The sequence below is a fragment of the Oryza sativa genome, chromosome 7 (assembly GCF_034140825.1).
Source record: "Oryza sativa Japonica Group chromosome 7, ASM3414082v1".
Lineage (NCBI taxonomy): Eukaryota > Viridiplantae > Streptophyta > Magnoliopsida > Poales > Poaceae > Oryza > Oryza sativa.
This window is the reverse complement of record NC_089041.1, coordinates 23506953-23528122: the sequence shown is the minus strand read 5'-3', so window position 1 is coordinate 23528122 and position 21170 is coordinate 23506953. Positions and strand designations below refer to the sequence as shown.

Genomic DNA, 21170 nt, shown 5'->3' with positions numbered 1-21170 from the left:
TAATGCAGACACACTATAATTAATATTGCATCGACGCATGTCAGCGTCACTTCCATGAGGAAAACACGGCGATGTTGTTTAGTGTTTCTTGCCTGCCTCAACTTGTGTGGATGCATGTGTGTTAGCTGGAGGTCAGCGTGGACAGACAGGAGTACATGACAGTATGATAGGTTCGTTGTACAATTGTACTCTTCCTGAACTGTAGTATGATGTACCATATCATTGGAACAGGAGAGAAAAAAACGTGCTGCAAACTGAACGTTGGTAGCAGCAACCAGTAACCACCACTACGCGCCATGAGCTGCGGTTGTTGCAGACTCGCGGCAAGATTGGTTGGGTCAGATAGGCACAAGTGACAAATGTGGCATTTCTCTAAGCTTCTACTATAGATACCGTACCATGGCTATTGGTCAGATAAGGACTTGGTAGTAGTTCACACGAATGGCACGAGGGGAAGCTGAAGCTGACCTGACCTGATCAGAGAGGTGTGCTCGGAGTTGAAAAATTCCGGTGCTGATGTGGTGGAGGGGAGAGCTAGCTTGCTGGGACAAGAAACTGTGTCGAGCAAGTGGATTGCAGTTCTGGCCTTCTGGGTTATCTGCACTCTCCAGTTGAACAATGGAAGTATTCAGATTCATGGAGCAAGAACAGCAGCATGCTGCTGTAGACTGCTAAAAAAAATTCAGAAATGCTTATCTCGTAGATTGAAAGGCAAGGGACATTAGAAACTTGAAAAGGATGTACAATGGGAATATCCGTTTCTTCGACATGCATATACATTTAGTCACATCAACTTGGGCATTTTCAGGATTAATAACTAACTGTTGGTGACAGACTGAAGAAGTGGATGGCATGATTTTATTCTCATGCACAATTATGGACCATTTTCTAATCATTGAGATGAACGGATGTATGTTCCGTGAAAAACAGTGCAGAACTTTAGTTGGACCGATCCAGAAGTCACATGCTGTAGATCGAACACAGTTTATATATTCCCAGCAAAAAATATGTAACAAGAGTAGTTTTTCAACTATCTAAAAATATTCCCAGCGAAAAAGATATGAACTTTCATCCCTCGAGGGATGTTCCCTCGTTGTTTGCATGTCATCTAAATAGTTATCAAAAAGTTTAAAAAAATTTGACAACGTAGATTAATATGAAATATATCACTCCACAAACATGCAAGACCAAATTTAACTTCTACAAGTTGCAACAAAAAAAACAAAAAAAAACTGAAAATAGTTATCTTACATTCATAGCTATATTTGTTATTTTTGTTACAACTTGTAGAAGTTGACTTTTAACTTGCATGTTTTTTGAGTGATATATTTCATATTAATCTATCTTACCAATTTTTTATGATTATTTAGGTGACATATACGAAACGAGAGGATATCCCCTCAAGGTATGAAATCACTTTCTGAGTGAAAAATCCATGTCTCATGTGCTGCAACGCCGTTGCCCAATTTCGCTGACCAAACCCTCACGAAGTGGTTGGTATAAATATGGAAAACAAAGACGAATGCATAGGATAATATAGAGAGCACAAGTTGTCATGTATGATGGAGATAGGCATGGCCAAAACACTGGGAAACATTGTCTCCAGATAAGATGAGTATGAGGGACACTAGCCCATGCAGCCATGCTACAGTGACTTTCAGTTCAACATCTTTTATCCATCAGCAAAATTGAAATCATGTTATTCCTTTCTTTGGGACATTGAATACGGATATTTCCTAGATTATGACAGGCATACTGCAGATATACATTGAATAAGCGCAAATTAAGCATTCGATTTTGAAGTATTTGGTTTTCATTGCTGGTTTATTTTGGACAAACCCACTTGGCTAGCATGCAAAATCGTGAACTGAAAAGAGCGAAGATTTCAGGGTGGCCATAAGAGAATTAATTTACTGAGGGGACTGCTAATACTAGTGGCATATATATACATACTGTCAGATTACAAGTAAGAATGATTGCAGAGAGAATAGTGGAAATTTCACATTTATGAACTTGCCATTATTTTCGTTATAACTTAAAAACAGAATAAAACCTCCATGCTGCTGGTACTAACCCCTCTGCTTTGAGAAGACAGGTTCTTTGTTCCCTCCAATAAGTCAGATTCCTTCGTCATCCCTTGAAATTCAATCAGTCAGGTGTGTTATCACCAATACTCAAATGCAAGTACTGCAAAGCACAGTACAAAACTAAAATTACATTTCCATTTCCCAGAGTCAGTTACACACAAACTTGCGACTGTATGGCTAAAGAAACACTTACCATGGCCTACAAAGAAGGGACCATCTGGTATCCTGAGATAAAATAGTTGTTCCCGTTTTCCAGCAAACCAGATTTTAGTGGGTCAGGGGCTTTAATACAAAGAGAAAGCAGCCCCAGCCATGTGCTAACTATGGCGTGTAACAAATGATTCGACAAGTGGATTTACAAGGTCAGGTGCTTCATCCTGCAAGGAAAATTATAAACAAATGATTCAGCTGCCAACTTATCAAATAAAATATAGCTAAAAGCAAAGCAAATTGCAAAAAAGAATTAATCAACTGATTTCAGCTGTTACAGGACCTGTGGGCAGTGTCCAACATTTGGCAAGACAACAAAATCTTCAACAGTATCAAAAGATGCGTAAGCTCTTCCAAGCTCCACAGGCTCCCATGGGTCCTTCTCACCCCAAGCTACCAAAACTGGACACTGCAAAAAAAAAAAAAAATCATATATAGTTGATATAACCGAAATAAGTTCTAAAAAAACAAAGTGAATAATCACTCACAGAACCACAGGAAACCTAACCTTCACTCTGGGAAGTAATTCTTCAGGTAGAGGACCTCCTGAGTAGCAGATGAACTCAAGGAATACATCCACAGCACCAGGGTCAAGCCCTGGCTGCAGAATAAACTGAACTAGCTCATCTGTCACTGCGGATGTGTCATGGTAGCACTGAAATGAATTCCATCAGAACTAGGAGAAAAAACATTGTGGAAAAAAGGTTACAGTTATGTTACAAACTAAATAAAGGGAAAAAAACAGGTTCTATACTTAAGATGATGAATTAAAGATTTTCTTTCTACAGAATGCAGCCATTGGAGCAAGGTCATGTGGCTTTTACTTAATTTGGGACGTTAAGCCTGAATGTTGTGTTACCATAGATTTTTGTATATGCCCAATAATCTGCTTATGCTTTGATTATTTTCCAAGATGAGAGGATTAAATAAATATACACCTGACAGAGAATATTTTTCACAGATTCTGGTGTAGCAACAGCGCTGAAGAACAGCTTCCCAATAACAGTATTCCTAAAAACCAGAAAAGGGATTGTAACAAGGAGGTAACAAGTATGTGGATCCCGCAACAAACTATGAAATTCTGAGTTACCGTAGCAGACTTTGGAATGATTTGATGAAAGGCCTTCCAAACCATGGCTGCTTACTGATATGAAGCATCCTCAATGAAATATTCAATAAAAAGATACCCTTGCACTTCTGTGGTTCCATAGCAGCTGCCTGTAGACCAACAAGCCCTGAAGGACAATAATAAACACATTACAAGTGCTTGTTAAATTCTTTTTCATGCGTACAAATACTCATCAGTGACATGTATCACTCGCACCTCCCCTCAAAATTTAGAGGTACATGAAGAGAACTTGTCTCATCTTGGACACTACTCCAAATATCATTCTGGAGTAGTTACTAGGCTAATACACTCTAGTATAATGAAAATCAATTTCCATTGTGAAGCATGAGCGCATATGACATATCTAGTTGATATCACCATAATTTTGAACAGCATCATGCACCCACTCACTACAGAAATACTCCCTCTAGTCATTAATATATGATGTTTATATATTAATGACCGGAGGGGGTAACAGATAGGAACAACACTACTAAACTAGCATAGACATCATTTACGGTCTTCCTTTTTCCCTACTCAAATGTGTTTTCTGAAATAACAAAGGGAGGAATTTGAAAAATGTTCTTTTGGCAGAGTAAGCAATTTTATGGATTACATCGAGCGACATGCATTCTTATGCTCGTCCATTAGTTACACATACAACATATGATCCATTGCATTTCATGTATGATGTATGTAAGCATGGAGCTGAGCATACCTCCAATTGAATTGCATATGAAGAAAGCTTCGCTCTTAATAACTTCAGCACAAAACGTATTCAGCTGTTCTCCCCATGTCTCAAAAGTATAAAAGCTCTCACCAAGCTCACGTGGATTAGGCTTATCAGAATAGCCATAACCAATAAGATCAATTGCATATACTCTGTTTTTCAGAGCAAGAACAGGAATATTTTTCCGCCAATGGTCACTGGAAAAAAAAAAGAGGGGAGTCTGTACATGATTGCTAAGCAAAGTGATGGGGTGTTTTTTGACGCAGAAAAGTGATGTAGTGTGATAATTAAAAAACAAACACTAGTAGTCCCCATTATTGTATCAAATCAAACTATTGGAAAAGTAATGCAGCTTGAGGTTTCATCATAAAACCAACATTTAACACAGCCCAAGATTTAACAATAACTAAGGATTACATGTGATCAGTGATCACTAACCAAAAAATTCTCAAAATATTAGGTCCAACATTTCTTCTCCTAAACCTTTACAACATAGAACTACAGAAGCATCTAAAAAACAGTTGCAGCAACAGCTACTGCACTGCCATGGCCTTAAGCTAACTCCCCATTGGCATGATAACTGAAAATTTTAGTTTGGTTGCCTGCAGATATGAAACAGAAAGTCCACGCACCTGTTTGCTCCGAAACCATGAATTAGAACCAATGCAGGGCCAGAAGTTCCCGCGTACTGGTACCGAATGTTGTAGCCCTTCCAATTCCACATGCTACGCAAACAAGATGGTAATTTAGAAACCAGAAATACGAGAAACTGGAACTCTGTAAGCAAGGTCACACGCAAAATAACTCAGGGTAACACTTGAACTATAGACTGGAGTGGGGGAGTGGAGACTTGTGCCTACCTGGTGCGCACCTGGGGCTGAGTCTCCAACGGAGCATCCGTGGCCGTGTGCGGCGCCGCGGGGAGGCTCTCCTCGACCGGGTCGGCCATGGAGGAGGCCTCGACACGCAGCAGCCGCGCCCGCGCCCGCGCCGCGTTCCCCGAGGAGAGCCTCGCCCGCGGCCTCCAGGTAGTGCGCCGCGCCGACGACGCGGGGCAGGAGGCGGCGGCGGCGGTGGCGGAGGGAGCCGTGCCACGGCGCGCGGAGAGGGTGGTGGCCACTGGAGGACGTGCCGCCGCGCCGCTCGTCGCCATCCCCGACGGCCGCACGCAACGCAACGACGCGGGGGCAACGGCTGTGTGGAGCGTGGAGGAGAGTCGAGACGAGAGAGGAAGAGAAAGGGATCGGTGACGGTGAGAAAAAGCGTGACTTGTCTGCACGGCGTTTCGCCGCGTGGGCGAAACGGGACGGGAGGAGGAGTGCGCGCGTGCGTGTGCGTGCGTGCGGGCCAGGTGGTTTCGCTGGGCCGTGACGCCAGTGGACGCGTGGGCCAAGAGGCCGGGACGTATTTGGGCCGAGGCAGTAAATCACTCCGCGGGCCGTAGGGATGCGGCGGCTAACGTATTTGGTCTGGGCTACGTGCACGGGCGCACGGCTGCTCTATTGTGCATGGGCCATCTATTATTACCAGGTGGCCCAATGTACAGACGCATGCTACTACTACCAGAGAGTTATAAGAGGGGACCACCTATACATTTGGCGACAAATTTTCTCCTAAAAATTTGACAGATGTAATTGTAGTACAATCGTAGTATAATTACACTGTAACTTATATGTAATTACACTGTAACTTGTATGTAACTACAGTGTAACTTGTGTAATTTTGAATCGTTATATCTATTACAAGATTTGTTTTGGTGAGGAAGAAAAAAAATCACGGCACACACATATGTATAAGGATTTGTTCCCACAACCTCCATTTTACCGAAATAACATATTACAGAAAGATTTTTGAAAGTTACATACAAGTTACACTATAGTTACAGTGTAATTACATGCAAGTTACAGTGTAATTACACTACGATTGTACTGTAATTACATCTGTCAAATTTTTGGGAGAAAATTTGTCGATAAATATATAGCAAAATCGTATAAGAGTTAAGACCACATTGAAGTTTGAACACACTTGAGGTGTGTTTGGATAATGGAAAATGGAGGGTGGGATTGGGATTGGGAAATAAATGAAGGGTTAGATTAAATGGAAGAGGGAGAATGAATAGTTAGGATTTAAAGATATCTTTTGATGGATGGAAAATTATTTCCCTATCACATTATCCAAATAATGCCTTGATGTGGTATGGACTCATAGCGGACTCGGATTACAAACAGATCGGATAGTTCATACATGTATAAATAAGACGTTTTAATTTTTTTACAATCAAATTTATAAAAAAAAATTAGCAAATTTAAACATTAAATTAGTTTTATTAAATCTAACGTTAAATATATTTAATTATGTTTGTTTTGTATTGAAAATGTTACTATATTTTTTCATAAATTTGGTCAAATTTAAAATTTTTTTACTACGTACACAATAACTTAGAAACAACGAAACAAGCTACTCTCAAGTCTCAACCTAGCGAAAGAGTCTCTCAAAGTTTTAAAAAGACAGATTAGTCATTTGAATAGACTATAATGGTGTATGGTTCAATCATAGGGTGTGATGATATGCCCTTACAAATATCAGATTATCTTAAATAGCACTTTGTCGAATAATCCGCGTAAAAAAATTAAACAATCCACATCCATCGGATTACAGTAATACCATATCTTTATCTATCTCCGTCAAATTTTAGATACCTACCATATATCCTCATTTCGGGTACGGATGGGATCGAAAAGTATCCGATTTATTTTCGTCCCTTATCATTGATGAGGTTGACTGCTGGACCTACACCAATAATCCAACTAGAAAACGAGCAGTGGCCAGTGGAGATGTGGAGGTACAGGCGTAAGAATGACGAGCAGGTGAGCGTGCAGCCGTCAGGTGGCTGCGCACTGTTCGTTTGACTATTGGCTAGGGAATCTCTTCGACTAATCTTTCTTCCCGTCTCAAACAATCACTGACCTGAAACAACACACGACTAGTTCAGCTGAAAACGCAGCCACGCAAGTCGCGCGGAATAATAGAATTGATCACACTTTGTTCAGAGTCAAAATTGTCAATCATTGGACATTCCAGCTCGTTCATGAGCTGGTCGTGCATCTTGAACATCAGAACATGCCCTTAATTTACACGTAGCTTAATCAAGTTTGGAGATCTCATCTGACCTGAGCATGGTGTGATTCGTTTGTCACACTCACAATGCAACTCCACAGCAAAACGATGCTCGTTGTGTTCATCAATATCGTGTTCATCCACTGCCTTAGCGTGAACATTGGAGCGGCGGTGGCCAACCCTGCAGCCAGCGATGGCCGGTTCGTCCACCACGGCTTCACGGCGGAGGACCTCACCATGGACGGCCTCGCCGCCGTCACGCCGACCGGGCTCCTCGCGCTCACCAACGCCACGTACCAAACGAAAGCCCACGCGTTCCACCCTGCGCCTCTCCGCTTCCTCAACACGTCGTCGTCCGCCGCCGCCACCGTGCGGTCCTTCTCGACGTCGTTCGTGTTCGCCATCGTGTCCGACGACCCCAGGTTCAGGAACAACGTCGACCATGGGCTCGCGTTCGTGGTCTCCCCGACCAAGAACCTCTCCACGGCGAACGCCGGCCAGTACCTGGGCCTCCTCAGCATGGCCGACGACGGCAAGCCGAGCAACCACGTGTTCGCCGTCGAGCTCGACATCATCACGAACCCCGAGTTCGGCGACATCGACAGCAACCACGTCGGCGTCGACGTCAATAGCCTCAGGTCGCTGCAGGCGAAGACCGCCGGCTACTATGTCGACGGCGACGGCGCGTTCCGGAGCCTGCAGCTCAACAGCCAGAAGCCAATGCAGGTGTGGGTGGACTACGACGGCCAGGCCAAGCAGCTCAACGTGACGCTGTCTCCCGTGCAAGTGCCCAAGCCCAAGAAGCCTCTGCTCTCCCAAGCCATCGACCTCTCCACGGTCATGGCCGAGGAGATGTACGTCGGCTTCTCGTCGGCGACGGGCGTCGTGTTCACGCACCACTACGTCCTCGGATGGAGCTTCAGCTTCGACGGCGGAGCTGCTCCCTCACTGGACTTCTCCATGCTGCCCAAGGTGCCACGAGTGGGTCCTACACGTCGGTCAGTAATGCTGTATGTTGTGTTGCCGATTGCCAGTGCACTACTGTTTCTTGTTGCGTTTGTTCTGGGTGTCTTCTTCGTGAGAAGGTGGCACCGGCAGTTTGCGGAGGTGCGCGAAGATTGGGAGGTTGAGTTTGGTCCGCATCGGTTCACATACAAGGATCTGTTTCATGCTACGCAGGGATTCACAGACAAGAACCTACTCGGTGCGGGAGGGTTTGGGAGCGTGTACAAGGGTGTGCTTCCCGTGTCCAATACAGAGATAGCGGTGAAACGGGTGTCACACAATTCAAGACAAGGGATGAGAGAGTTTATTGCTGAGGTGGTAAGCATCGGCCGTATCCGACACCGGAACATCGTGCGGCTCCTGGGTTACTGTCGGCGCAAGGGAGAACTTCTCCTTGTTTATGACTACAAGACAAATGGTAGTCTTGACAAGTGTTTGCATGATAATGCTACATCAACCACACTCTGTTGGCCCAAGAGGATCCACATCATCAAAGGTGTTGCGTCGGCATTATCGTACCTACACAAGGATTGGGAGCAAGTAGTGATCCATCGAGATGTCAAGGCAAGCAATGTTCTTCTAGACAGCGAGATGAATGGACTATTAGGGGATTTCGGCTTGTCAAGGCTACGGGATCATGGAGCCGATGCAAAGACCACATACGTGGTAGGAACTATGGGTTACATTGCCCCAGAGCTCATGCACACGGGGAAGGCAACACCGTTGACGGACGTGTTCGCGTTCGGTGTGTTCCTCCTCGAGGTCACCTGTGGACGAAGGCCGATTGGGGAAAGCGATAGCAACGAGATTCTATTAATAGATTGGGTGCTGAAGCATTTTCTTAGCGGATCCATCCTTAACGTGGTGGATCCCCGGCTTGCAGGGAGGTTCAGCTTCGAGGAGGTGAATCTTGTTTTGAAACTAGGACTAATGTGCTCACATCCATTGCCCAAGGCAAGGCCAAGCATGGACAAAGTTGTGAAGTACCTCGATGGTATGCTTCCAGCACCAGAGCTATCACCGACGCACATGAGCTATAACATGATGGAGTTGATGCTACAGAATGGGGTTGGTTCACATAGTTTACCCGTGTGGTCCTCTTTGTTAGATAATAGTGTTGGTACAATGTCATCTGCTTCGGTTCTCTCGGACGGGAGATGATTCTGAAGCTTGTACCCGATACTTGTCAGTGGGCTCGGTAATCCTTTGTATTTTGTTGTTAGTGAATGCAAACAATTATGCACTTTTAGAGTTCCTATTTTTAATCATTTTTTTCTTGATAGAAGACACATATATACTACACACGCATCGTAATTGTGCCCTATTTAACACACGACCAGTAGATATCAGAGGCTGCGACAAGCCTAAGGCAGCTAAGACTTGAGCCCTAGTTTTTTTTTTAATTTCTATTAGATTCTATAAAAAAAAGTGAAATTTTTTAAGATACAAGATGTGTAAACAAGTTGAACCGGAGTCTCAAGAAGCATAAAATTCCTATGCTGATTTAGTACTGCTACTGTTGTATTGCACATTTATATGCTTAAAAGATGATATGAAATTGACACATGGTGTGGGCAATGAAGGGTGTCACATTTGAACTTATGTGATTTTTATGGAGTTTAAATTTGACTAAAATGGAGTGGTTCACAAGTAAGTTTCATTATAAAGGCATTTTGTAGTATACGCAAAACGAGGTGAGCCATTAGCTCATGATTAATTGATTATTAATTATTTTAAATTTCAAAAAAGGATTAATATGATTTTTAAAGCAACTTTCCTATATAATTTTTTTCCAAAAAACGCACCATTTAGTAGTTTGGGAAGCGTGCGCGTGGAAAACGAGATGTTTTTCTCTCTCAATCTCCTAGATCTCCCAGGAAGAACGAAGCCTAAGGTATTTATGGGATTTTTCTAGGTTATGAAAAGAACTAGCTGGGTTGCCCACGCAATTGCGCGGCTAGCACCCAAACAAAATTATATATTTTTTTTATGATTTTACTAAAAATTTATTAAATAGCTATCTTATTGTCTTAAGAGTTTGAAAGACCAAACCTTATCATCCCCATGTTTCTAATTATATATTATTTTAAAAGTCACACCAGATACTACCCCTTATGTCATCTTCTTCTTTATTTGCTTGCTCGATCTACCACTATTTCTATTCATTCTCCTTAGAACCTTTAAACATTGGATCTTATAGGTTTTAGAGTTTATTTTCACGTTGAGTTTCGTTTTTATAATTTCTAGACGTCATGTCAAACGTTGCCATTATACTCCTCTATGACCCGTCTACTATCTCTTCTCTTTATTGTCATTGAGATTTTAAAAATCAAACATAATTATCATTTAGGTTCATTTTTACTTTCTAGAAGTCCCGCCAAACCGTCAGTGACTTTGCCATTGCCATTGTACTTCTCTACGGCTCGCCCGCTACCTCCCTTCTTTATTGTCATTGAGATTTTAAAATCGAATATGATTATCATTGTTTTTTTTTTACTTTTTAGAAGTTCCGAACCTTCAAAAATTGAACCTTGTAGTTTTTAGAGTTTATTGTCTTGTTGGGCTTTATTTTTTTATAATTTTTAGAAGTCTTGTCAAACGATGTCACTATGCTCCTCTACGGCTCGTCCGCCGCCTACTCTTTATTGTCATTGGGATTCTAAAAATCGAACATAACTATCGTTGGAATTCATTTTTTATTTTTTAGAAGTCCCGTCAACCGTCGGCAGCTCTGCAACTATACTCCTATACACCCCGCCCACTGCTTCTCCTTTTTATTGTCATTGAGATTTTAAAAATCAAATATGATTATCAATGGGGTTTATTTTTTTTACTTTCTAGAAGTCCCGGCAATCGCCTTGATCGTTTGCTTTACGGCCTCCCTGTCGCCCCTCCTTTTAATCGTCATTAGGATTCTATTTGGTGTTTCATTAACAATTTTTTTATGTCGTATCAACCGCCACCACTCTACTCCTTTATATGCCTGTTACTTAATTTATCTCGTCATGTGTTTTACATGGTCTTTTCTTTCAATAGTCTTTATTTTTATCACAAATTTTAGTTATTTATAAATTGTATTCTTAATTGGAATCTTATTTTTCTTTTTTCTAATTTCAGATTTTTTTAAAAAAAATTAATTAATATCGTATTATGTTCTTTTAATATTTTTATTTTTTATTTTCAATTTCAGTTGTTTCAATATTGTTTTCCTACTTGAAATCTCATTTACTTTATCTAATTTTGGATATTATTTTATTTTTTATTCTGAATTTTAATTAATTTCGTATCGGGTTCTTATATGGATTCTTCTTTCAATATTGCTTATTTTTAATTCTGAATTTCAGCTAATTTTAAATTGTATTTCAACTTGAGCTCTTCTTTTGTTTTTTTTTTGCTAATTTCGGATTTTATTTTTATTTTTATTCCCAATTTTATTTAATCTCGTATTAGGTTCTTATACGGACTCTTCTTTTAATATTCCTTATTTTTAATTCTGAATTTTAACTATTTTAAAATTGTATTCCTACTTGGACTATCATTTTCTTTTCTAATTTTGGATTTTATTTTATTTTTATTTCGAATTTTGATTAATCTCATATTGGGTTCTTATATGAAAACTTTTTTCAATATTCCTTATTTTTAATTCCGAATTTCAGCTATTTTTAAATTTTATTTCTACTTGGACTCTCTCTTTTTTTTTCTAATTTTAGATTTTATTTTATTTTTATTTCGAATTTTAATTAATCTCGTATTGGGTTCTTATATGGAAACTTCCTTCAATATTGCTTATTTTTAATTCCGAATTTCAGCTATTTTTAGATTGTATTTCTACTTGGACTCTTCTTTTCTTTTCTTTTTCTTTTTCTCCGATTAATGTGAAAATTTTTAGCCCCCACAGCAAACGTGGTACCTCCTTTCAAAGCTGTTTTAATAATATAATATATTTGAGTTCCTGAATTTGTATTTAAAACCAAAGGTTTGAATTTACGATTTTTGGGAAATGACCCTTTCGAGGAAAGAAAAACATTTTTAATATCTTTTTAAGAAGATAACTACTTCCTCCGTTTCACAATGTAAGTCATTCTAGTATTTCCCATATTCATATTGATGTTAATGAATCTAGACATATATATATCTATCTAGATTCATTAACATCAATATGAATGTGGGAAATGTTATAATGACTTACTTTGTGAAACGGAGGGAGTATTTGTTTACAGAATATAAGATAAATGTTGAAAAGTGTACTCAGTTACTTTAGTTCAAGTTTTCAATTAGATTTAACTTTTCTTCACTTGTGATAAAATTGGGGTTTATAATCAATAGAATTTAGGTTAAAAAAATTTATACTTTTTTGGATTTTATATTATTTACTTATTATTGCAAACAAAGCACTCAAAGATACGGCATAATACAAAAGATAATTTCAAAATTTCAAAAATTTACTAATAATCATTATCAAGTATTTTATTTTGTTATTTTGAGTTTATTCTATTATTTAGACAAAGAGGAGGGCTTTGAGCCTTTGACACAATAGGGCTAAGGCTGAGGTCTTTTCAGTAACTTAAATGGCAACTTCCTTATTTTTCATTACCATATTTCCCAAACTGCCAAACAACACATTATGTACATTTTTTTCCTATATAAAAGTTTCTCGAAAAAATTAAATAAATTTATTTTCTAGTTTATAATTAATCACTTGCTAATGACACGTCTCATTTTGCGTGCTGGATATAAACTCAACCAAAACGCTGAGTCGAACGGCACTGTCATTTATTTTTTTTTAGTTTTAATTATCATTAAATTTGATCGTGCTTAAATTTGGAGGTAATAGTTAGCAAGTTGTAAATTTGCGTATAATTTAGCAAATAACCAACATATATATATTCATTAAAGGCGTGGTATAGTAGTTCTAACTAAAGATATGTTATCAACAAATATCATTTGCATCGCAAGAGTTGTTGAAAGTTGACCAGCATATTGAGGCCCTCTTTGTTTAAGCTTAGGCTTATTGACTTAGACTTTTAAGTCAGCTTATTGACTTATATGATTTATAAGCCAATGGATTTAATGTTCTAAGTTTAGTGGTGGAGTCATACATCTACCTCATATAAGCCAAAAAAAACTTCTTTAACCTAGCTTTTGGCTTAATAGTGTTAAAGTGACTTATGGCTTCAAAAAAGTCAAACGAAAAAATTGCTTGTTTGTTTAGACTTAGACATTTCGGCTTATAAGTTGGCTTATAAGCATAAACAAAGAGGGCCTCAGCACTCCGGTTATTATATCACATTTCCAGGTTTTAAAGATTGGGTGAAATTGACCTGATCGCAGCGCGAGCAGCTAGCGCAAATTGTTGGACTCATGACCCATCCATGCATGATTATTCAGTCAGTCAGTCAGTAGGTTCCCAGAATTTTCTCCCTGCAAACAGGGACAAAAAGCCTCTCCAAATCGATTTGCTGTTCAGAAATTCAGAGATCGAATTCAGACAGTCGAATCGACAAGCAAACAAGCTAGCTGCGCCACGGCGAAGTGATGCAAACACCATGCTTCGTGAGCCTTTCCACTGTTTCACTCTGCTCCTGCTCCTCCTCGCGGCTGCCGACCGCTGCGCCGCGGCCACCGGCGGCAGCGGCGGCCTGCAGTTCGCGTACGATGGCTTCTCGGGCGCCAACCTCACCCTCGACGGCGCGGCCACGGTCACGGCGAGCGGCCTCCTCATGCTGACCAACGGGTCCATCCAGATGAAAGGCCACGCGTTCCACCCGTCGCCGCTCCCGCTCCGCGCGGCGAGGTCCTTCTCGACGACGTTCGTGTTCGCCATCTTCGGGCAGTACGCCGACTTCAGCAGCCACGGCCTGGCCTTCTTCGTCTCCGCGTCCGCGGACGCGTTCGCCGCCGCGCTGCCTGGCCAGTTCCTGGGCCTCTTCAACGGCACCGGCGCCACCACCGGCAACCGGAGCGCCGCCGGCGTCTTCGCCGTGGAGTTCGACACGCTCTTCAACGCCGAGTTCCACGACCTGAACAGCAACCACGTCGGCGTCGACGTCAACAGCCTGACGTCGGTCAAGGCCGCCGACGCCGGCTACTACGATGACGTCACCGGCCAGTTCCGGAACCTGACCATGATCAGCCGGAAGCCCATGCAGGCGTGGGTGGACTACGACGGCGGGAGCACGGAGGTCACCGTGGCCATGGCTCCCCTGGGCACGGCCAGGCCCAAGAAGCCGCTGCTGCGGACCAACGTCGACCTCTCCGACGTCGCGACGGGCGCGGCGCACGTCGGGTTCGCGTCGGCGACGGGCATCCTCTTCTCGCGCCACTTCGTGCTAGGCTGGAGCTTCGCGGTGGACGGGCCAGCCCCGCCGCTGAACATCTCGTCGCTACCGCCGTTGCCGCGGGCTTGGCCCAAGCCGCGGTCGAAGGTGCTGGAGATCGTGCTGCCCATAGCGTCGGCGGCGCTGGTCGCCGCCGTGGCCATGGCGGTGTACGCCATGGCGAGGCGGCGGCTCAGGTACGCCGAGCTGCGGGAGGAGTGGGAGACCGCGTTTGGGCCGCACCGATTCTCCTACAAGGACTTGTTCCATGCGACCAAGGGATTCAGCGACAAGAACCTCCTTGGCACGGGAGGGTTCGGGAGCGTGTACCGAGGCGTGCTCCGCAAGCCCGACATGGAGGTCGCAGTGAAGAGGGTGTCACACGAATCAAGACAAGGGATGAAGGAGTTCGTCGCAGAGGTCGCGAGCATCGGTCGCTTGCGACACCGCAACCTCGTGCAACTACTCGGCTATTGCCGTCGTAAAGGTGAACTTCTCTTGGTGTACGATTACATGCCAAAAGGTAGCCTCGACAAATACCTTTACGATGGAAGCAAGCACCCACTAAGTTGGCCTCAGAGATTCCACATCATCAGAGGAGTGGCGTCTGGGCTACTGTACCTTCACGAGGATTGGGAACACGTTGTCATCCACCGAGACGTCAAGGCAAGCAACGTGCTCCTCGACGATGAGATGAACGGTCGACTAGGCGACTTTGGCCTCGCAAGGTTGTATGATCACGGAGCTGTTGCACAGACAACACATGTGGTCGGCACTATGGGGTACCTAGCCCCTGAGTTGGGGCACACCGGCAAGGCAACCCCATCAACCGACGTGTTCGCGTTCGGCGCATTCCTCCTCGAGGTCACCTGCGGAAGAAGGCCAATCGTGCAGGATGAGCACGGCAACCGTGCCGTGCTTGTGGACTGGGTGACTGAGCAGTGGAGCAAGGGTGCACTTGTTAACGTGGTGGACGCGAGGATTCCGAGCTGTTTTGATCCTGACGAGGTTTCTCTGGTTCTAAAACTTGGGCTGCTCTGCTCGCATCCATTGCCCAATGCTAGGCCAACAATGCGGCAGGTCGCTCAGTACCTCGACGGTGATATGGCCCTACCGGATTTGTCACCGACGTACCTAAGCTTCACTTCACTAGAGCGGATGTACAAGGAGTTCAACCGCAATTCCATTTCATACATCTCATCAGCAAGCATGGGTGCCATTTCTGATATCTCGGGAGGAAGGTGACAAAGGAAGGGAGCTCGTGATTTTGAGAAGCAGTTGGTGAGGATATGAAAAATCGGGTTTCTCAGTTTATTACTTCTAGTTTATTTTCTGAATTATAATGGACTGTTTAGGGGGCTAAAAATTCAAAAAAAAAAGGCACACATCAGATACTCCCAAAGTAGGGCCAAAAATGGTGCTTGTAGCATTGCAGTTAAGAGTATGTTAACGGTGTAACTAGATGCTTTAACTATCTTGTTCTCCTTGTACTATGAAATCGAGATTCTTCTGTCTTGATTATGTTCATAGTTTGATACAGCATCGGGATGCACTAAACAGTTAAGTAGCAATCTTGAAAAGTATCAAAAGGTTTTTTTCTAAAAAAAAAGTAATACCTAGTTTTATAATAGAAAGTACATAACCAAGAGTATAAAACTACTCTTGATAGAAAGAAAAACTAGCGCTGCTATTTTTCTTTGGCGAACACGCAAAAAGACTTGCGCATCAATAACACAATATGTTATTGGAAGGAAGCAGATTGTTTACCCACCGCTACTGACTGGTAGCCATCGCCGAAGGAGGAGGAGGTAACGGCTGTCGGGCTATTACAACTAACTAGTACTGCCAATACAAATATTCATGCGGACTCTTGCACTCTACAGTAGGACTTGTCATGATTAATCACAAGTTTTACGTGCATCTACAAAAATTTCCTGTCAAGAGAAAGCAAGGTGCTAGTTTTCATGGATGTAGTCTTTAGGATCTAGCTAATCCGATTGGTGGTGTTGTGCAGCAGCTGCTTCTGTTTCTTTCATGAACTTAAATGAACGCATGTGATCCATCTTCAGTTCAGGCCATTGAACGCCCTTCAGTACCTATCATACAAAGACTAAACGTATAAATTGACAAGTATTAATTGAAGCGGCGCCGGCCAAATGAATTTATCAAACTATGGACCGCCATATGACGATAGCTAGAATCTCCTCCACAGTGCTTGTCAAAATCATTCGCAAATTGAGACGTTTGAAACCAAGACTGATCCTTGTGAAGTAGAAACATCTCACTGTCAGGAGTCAAAACCTCATCTTCTACTACTTCGTTGAAACTAGAATAGTAGCGTAGAACAAAGGCACCAGCATCCAAACGGCAGCTAGCAGAGCAGTCCACAAGTCCATTGATTCTTCAGAAAAGTTTTCTTAGAGAGAGAGAGAGAGAGAGTCCTTTGAAACAGGTAAAAACAATCTCTGAATAATAATCTCTGGTCTCTTTGACCACTATATTGCTCAAGTGCTACTACTTCTCGATCGATGTGTTCGACAGAATGCAATTTTTTTGTCCAGCAACCTAGAAGAGTCACCGTCGAAAGTACGAAAATTAAATCGATCTATGCGAAAATCAGGACGGCGAGAGAGTAGTCGTCTTACCCTGCAGGGCACGGCGCCTACCAAGGCACACGCCTCTGAAACTTGCAGCCGCCGACGTTGATGTTTGCCGATCCAGTAATCACTATTGGACAGGATGATCAACGCATGCGGAGTGCAGCCATCGCTAGCAAGATACTCCCTCTGCCCCCTAAAAAAAAGACAAACCCTTAATTTCTGTGTCCAACATTTAACTGAATAAGATGGACGGTCAAACGTTGGACACGAAAACTCAGGGTTTGTCTTTTTTTAGGACGGAGGGAGTATCTCCGTGAAGACAGTGTTGTTGCTGACTACTTGACATTGATAACAAATTCAATAATCCATCCACCAAAGTGTACTGGGTTAATGGTCGCCGGCCGGCTGATGGTTGTCTGTTCGTGCCAAAACATGTCCTTGTCGATCTGAATCTTTCAGCTCTCATCGCTCGACACCCAACCACTCGATCATAAGCCAAGCAGTTTATGTTAGCCAATTGCTACAATATCCTTAAGAGGCGTCAAGGCGAAGTGTCACGGGAAAAAAAATGGGTCGTATGATTGCCAAATTTTCTGCACACTTCGTTCTTCTCCTCGTGTTCAGCTTGAGCAACGACGTGGTGGTGGCCTCGGCCGCCGGCGGCGATGGCCAGTTCACGTACCAGGGGTTCGCGGCGGCGAACCTTACCGTGGACGGCCTCGCCACCGTCACGGCGAGCGGGCTCCTCGTGCTCACCAACTTCACGTACCAGGCGAAAGCGCACGCGTTTCACCCGGCGCCTCTCCGCTTCCTCGGCGAGTCCTCCACGGCGGCGGCGGGGGCGAACGCCAGCGGTGGCGCCGGAGCCGACGTGGCGCGGTCCTTCTCCACGGCTTTCGTGTTCGCCATCGTGTCCGGGTACGACGGCCTGAGCGACCACGGGCTCGCGTTCGTGGTCGCGCCGACGGCGAACCTCTCGGCGGCGAACGCCGGGCAGTACCTGGGCTTCCTCAACGCGACGAACGGCACGGCGAGCGGCCAAATCCTGGCCGTCGAGCTGGACACCATCATGAACCCCGAGTTCCACGACATCAGCAGCAACCACGTCGGCATCGACGCCAACAGCCTCATGTCGACGCAGGCACGGCCGGCCGGCTACTACGGCGACGGCGACGGCGCCTTCCGTGAGCTCAGGCTGAACAGCCGCCAGCCGATGCAGGTGTGGGTGGACTACGACGGCCAGGCCAAGCAGCTCAACGTGACGCTGTCTCCCGTGCAAGTGCCTAAGCCCAAGAAGCCTCTGCTCTCCCAGGCCATCGACCTCTCCACGGTCATGGCCGAGGAGATGTACGTCGGCTTCTCGTCGGCGACGGGCGTCGTGAACACCCACCACTACGTGCTCGGCTGGAGCTTCGGCTTCGACGGGCCAGCTCCTCCCCTCGATCTCTCCAAGCTTCCCCGGCTGCCACGCTTCGGTCCGAAGCCTCGGTCCAAGGTCCTGGACATTGTGCTTCCGCTGGCCACCGCATTTCTCGTCGCTGCGGTGCTAGCTGCCGTCTTCTTCGTCGTGCGGCGGCGGCGCCGCTTCGCCGAGGTGCGGGAAGATTGGGAGGATGAGTTTGGTCCGCACCGGTTCGCATACAAGGATTTGTTCCGCGCGACGGATGGGTTCAAGGATAGAAATTTGCTGGGTGTTGGAGGGTTTGGGAGAGTTTACAGAGGGGTGCTACCGGAGTCCAATTTGGAGATTGCGGTGAAGAGGGTTTCACATGATTCAAGGCAAGGTATAAGGGAGTTCGTCGCGGAAGTGGTGAGCATTGGCCGACTTCGACATCGGAATCTCGTGCAGTTACTAGGCTATTGCCGCCGCAAGAATGAACTCCTGTTGGTGTACGATTACATGGCGAATGGTAGTCTTGACAAGTACTTGCATGAGAGAAATGTTACAACTCTATTTTGGCCCGAGCGGCTCTGGATCATCAAAGGCGTCGCATCAGGTTTGTTGTACCTACACGAGGATTGGGAGCAAGTAGTCATCCATCGAGACATAAAAGCGAGCAACGTGCTCTTAGACAGTGCAATGAACGGGCGGCTAGGTGATTTTGGCCTGGCAAGGCTGTACGACCATGGCACCGACCCCAAAACAACACATGTGGTTGGCACCATGGGCTACCTAGCACCAGAGCTCGTCCGTACAGGGAAGGCGTCACCCTTAACCGACGTGTTCGCATTCGGGGTGTTCTTATTGGAGGTGACATGCGGGCGGAGGCCGATCGAGACCGACGAGCACAACAAACGGGTGGTGCTAGTCGACTTGGTGCTTGAGCACCACCGCAATGGCTCGATCGTTGGTGCGGCGGATCCACGGCTCACGGGGAAGTTCGATGTGGAGGAGGTGGCCCTCGTTCTGAAGCTGGGTTTGTTGTGTTCGCACCCGCTACCCGGTGCGAGGCCCAGCATGCGGAATGTCATGCAATACCTGGAGCGTGGCGGTAAGTCGGCTCCTGACCTATCGCCGAGCTACGTGAGCTATAGCATGATGGCGATAATGCAAAACGAAGGGTTCGATTCATTCATCATGTCGGGCGGCCCCCGGTCGGCGACAAGCATTGGCACCGTGTCTGGTGCATCATCTATGACTATTATGTCGGAGGGAAGATAAAATTCAGTGCTTGCAATAAGTCTTTTGATTCCTACTGACTCAAGTTCTTAAGTGACTTTCTTTCTTGTTCCTTGAAATGACAAGCATTTGAAAGAGGAGATAGTAGTGTGTTAAGTTACCTACCAAATTCACAGTAGGCATTTATGTTTACACTACCTATTAGCTATGCTTCCTCGAGCATCTTAAGATAGTTGGGTAGAATGGTGAGTTGCTTGGCTGCTTCAAAATTTCTCTGTGAACTAACTCTGCAGCCTGCTTGCTTTGTTCAAGAATATGGCAACTTGTTCTGGGTTTATCAACACCAGTTGCTTGGAACCAGGTTATTCATTTATGCAATAACCAAACATTCTCTAACCATCAAGATGTTATGAAATGGAAATTTGATAACAAGAATTTAAATGTTCGATAAAGCTAGAATATGTGTACATTTCTAAGGTTGTGTTTGATACTTGGGGTTGGGAACCCAACTCCACCACACGAAAAATAGAGCGGTCCATTAGCGCGTGATTAATTAAATATTAGCTATTTATTTTTTCCAAAAAGGATTAATTTGATTTTTTTAAAAGCAACTTTCGTATATAAATTTTTTTAAAAAAAACACACCATTTAGCAGTTTGAAAAGCGTGCGTGCGGAAAACGAGGCAGAGGGGTTAGAAACCCCCTCATCCGAACGCAGCCTAAGCATATAATGGATAGATATTTCTCAGGTATACAAGGAGAACCAGAGATTCTGGCCTACTAGGTACTACAAAACAGATATTGTAGTTACAGCTTACAAGCTAGAGACTGAGGGTGTGTTGTGATGGATGATAATGGATACAAAATGTATATTCATAGCTCTATGATATATACTACCAACTTAAAAGTGTGATGAATTTTTTCTTCATCTCCGTAGTGGTTCCGGTTTAGGGAAAATTGGTTATATAGCATCGAAAGTTTACATTTTTGGTTTTATAGCACCAAAAGATACCGGTTCACTTTAATAGCACCCAAAATTCATTCCGTTCCCATTTTTAACACTTCCGTCAATTCTCGACCGTTTTTCGTTCGCCTTGATCGCTATTGACCTAGCCACACACGTGATATAACGTATCTACCCCTCACAAGTACAAGTAGAATGCATGTCAATGAGGGTAGAAACATCATATCGTGTGCGTGACTGGGTCAATAGCGATCAAGGCGGACAGAAAACGATCGAGAATTGACGGAAGTGTTAAAAATGGGAACTGGGTGAACTTTGAGTGCTATTAAAGTGAACCAGTATCTTTGATTCTTCAAGAATGTCCTTACGGATATAATGTTCATTGTTTAGCCCACCAAAACCAACCTGACGG

At 44.0% G+C, this 21170-nt stretch overlaps 3 protein-coding genes across 6 annotated transcripts; 2 read left to right on the top strand and 1 right to left on the bottom strand.

The window, feature by feature from the left end:
* Positions 1–76: 76 nt before the first annotated feature.
* LOC4343700 (uncharacterized) lies at positions 77–5365 on the bottom strand. Of its 4 annotated transcripts, none has more exons than XM_066312213.1 (10): positions 4996–5365; positions 4768–4860; positions 4124–4332; positions 3388–3532; positions 3236–3308; positions 2806–2952; positions 2581–2706; positions 2281–2464; positions 2075–2187; positions 77–598 (listed from the first exon to the last, which is right to left on the bottom strand). In XM_066312213.1, the coding sequence occupies exons 1-8, from the start codon at positions 5286–5288 to the stop codon at positions 2405–2407; spliced, it is 1146 nt and encodes a 381-aa protein (XP_066168310.1). In that variant the 5' UTR covers positions 5289–5365; the 3' UTR covers positions 77–598; positions 2075–2187; positions 2281–2404. The 4 variants fall into 4 exon arrangements, with proteins under 4 accessions (XP_066168310.1, XP_066168311.1, XP_015646903.1 ...); XM_066312214.1 differs by having other exon boundaries at positions 454–598; positions 2075–2136; XM_015791417.3 differs by lacking the exon at positions 77–598 and having other exon boundaries at positions 1892–2187.
* Positions 5366–7298: 1933 nt separating this feature from the next.
* On the top strand, positions 7299–9537 carry LOC107275741 (L-type lectin-domain containing receptor kinase SIT2-like). The gene has a single exon (XM_015791413.3). It carries the CDS (start codon positions 7340–7342, stop codon positions 9416–9418), a length of 2079 nt encoding a protein of 692 aa, XP_015646899.2. The 5' UTR covers positions 7299–7339; the 3' UTR covers positions 9419–9537.
* A 4064-nt stretch (positions 9538–13601) lies between these two features.
* On the top strand, positions 13602–20137 carry LOC4343699 (L-type lectin-domain containing receptor kinase IV.3). The gene is made up of 2 exons (XM_015789604.3): positions 13602–15783; positions 18115–20137. The coding sequence occupies exons 1-2, from the start codon at positions 13630–13632 to the stop codon at positions 19834–19836; spliced, it is 3876 nt and encodes a 1291-aa protein (XP_015645090.2). The 5' UTR covers positions 13602–13629; the 3' UTR covers positions 19837–20137.
* The last annotated feature ends 1033 nt before the right edge of the window (positions 20138–21170 follow it).